Source organism: Carlito syrichta, unplaced genomic scaffold, assembly GCF_000164805.1.
Source record: "Carlito syrichta isolate Samal-C Ts95f unplaced genomic scaffold, Tarsius_syrichta-2.0.1 Scaffold153554, whole genome shotgun sequence".
NCBI classification, from domain to species: domain Eukaryota; kingdom Metazoa; phylum Chordata; class Mammalia; order Primates; family Tarsiidae; genus Carlito; species Carlito syrichta.
In genome coordinates this window covers 1-1,534 of record NW_007097650.1, presented here as the reverse complement: position 1 = coordinate 1,534, position 1,534 = coordinate 1, and the positions used below count along the sequence as shown (strand labels likewise).

The 1,534-nt window shown below is 66.6% G+C and overlaps 1 protein-coding gene across 1 annotated transcript in view; it reads left to right on the top strand.

The window, feature by feature from the left end:
* Nucleotides 1-1,078, top strand: part of CCDC151 (coiled-coil domain containing 151) — a gene marked incomplete at its 3' end in the record, with an annotated part of 7,807 nt that extends 6,729 nt beyond the window's left edge. The window contains exon 8 of the mRNA XM_008050607.1: nt 919-1,078. Within this exon, the coding sequence (XP_008048798.1) occupies nt 919-1,078 (160 nt within the window). The remainder of the gene's footprint in view (nt 1-918) is intronic.
* Nucleotides 1,079-1,534: the final 456 nt, after the last annotated feature.

Genomic DNA, 1,534 nt, shown 5'->3' with positions numbered 1-1,534 from the left:
CCTCTGTGACCCCACCCCCCACGAGATTAGGGACCACCCACACCTCTGACCCCGCCCCCTCCACGACTCCGCCCGCTCCACTATATTGATGACACCTCCCACGACTCTGACCCTTTCCCTTCCCTGGCCCCACCCCTACTGGACAACGGCTCCGCCCACATCCCTGACTGGCCCTACCCCTGGCTCCACGTCCCCACTATATTAAGGACAGCTCCCGCATCTCTGACTCCGCCCCCTCTGACTCCACCTCCGCGGGATCGCGGACTCCTCCCACGTCCCCGCCCCTTCCCTGACTCCACCTCCACTGGATCACCCAGGACTCCTCCCATATCCCTGACCGCGCCCCTTCCCTGACTCCGCGCCTCCATTGGGTTACGGACATTTCTCACTCCCTGGCTCCGCCCCCCCTGGGACTCCACCATCTCCCTAGCTCAAGGACTCCGCCCACACCCCTGGCCCCGCCCCTTCCCTGCTGCCCCTCCACGGACCTGGGATTCTTCCCACATCCTTGGCCACGCCCTTTCCCTGGCTCCGCCCTCACTAGATCAAGGATTCCTTCCTACCCCCTAACCGCCCTCTCCTGTCCCACCCGACTTTCCCATTTTGGCTCTGACCTGTCCTCACCCCTCTCCTTACTGGCTGACCCCTGCCCATCCTTCCCCACCGACTAGACGCGCTGTCCGAAGTCCGACCTGGCCTGTAGCCCGCCCCCTGCCTGAGGCCCCGCCCCTTCGGCTCCACCCCTTGCATGGCTCTGACCCTGCCTGGACACCCCTGCCTGGCCCCACGCCTTTGCCTTTCACGCCCACCCTGTCTGAGCCCTGTCCCCTTCCAGGCCCCGGTCTGGATACGCCACCCCTTCCTTGCCCTCGCGCCGAACCTCGGCCGCGAGCTGACCCTGGCCCTGGCCTCACCCCGCAAGCAGACCCAGCGCGAGCACCTGATGCTGCAGTCGGATGACTCGACCCAGGACGGCCAGCACGCCAAGGAGGAGGAGCTGCGGCGGCGCTGGAGCATGTACCAGATGGAGGTGTTCTTCGGCAAAGTCAAGGACGCCACCGGCGCAGTCGAGTCGCATGTGAGTGCTGCCGGGCCCTCTCCGCCCCAGGCGCACCCCTGGGCCTAGGCCTGCGGCCCAGCACGCCCGCCTCCGCCTTCAGCACACAAGCCCGCTACCCTCGCGAAAGACAACCCCTCCTCCTCCAGCAGCTGCTCTTCTCGGCTAAACCTGCGCGGGCTGTCTGCAGTCGCCAGCTCCTCACTTCGTGGACTTCCGTTCTTTCTTGCCCGCACTAACTCCCTTGCCATGTCAGCCTTAGGAGACCTGAGCGCTTCCCTGTCTCGTTCTGTGTCTCAGCGCCTGTGTCACGGTCTGGGACACAGACCCCTGTCCTGGGCCCCTGCCTTTGCAGCGTCTTACCCTGACTGCCCCGAGGCCTCTGGGCCCCACCGGGGGCTGGCTCCCGCTGGACCCCGCCCGGTTTCTCCCCTCTGAGGGCCCCCAACCCTCGCTCCTCCCGTGGAGTCGAGCCCG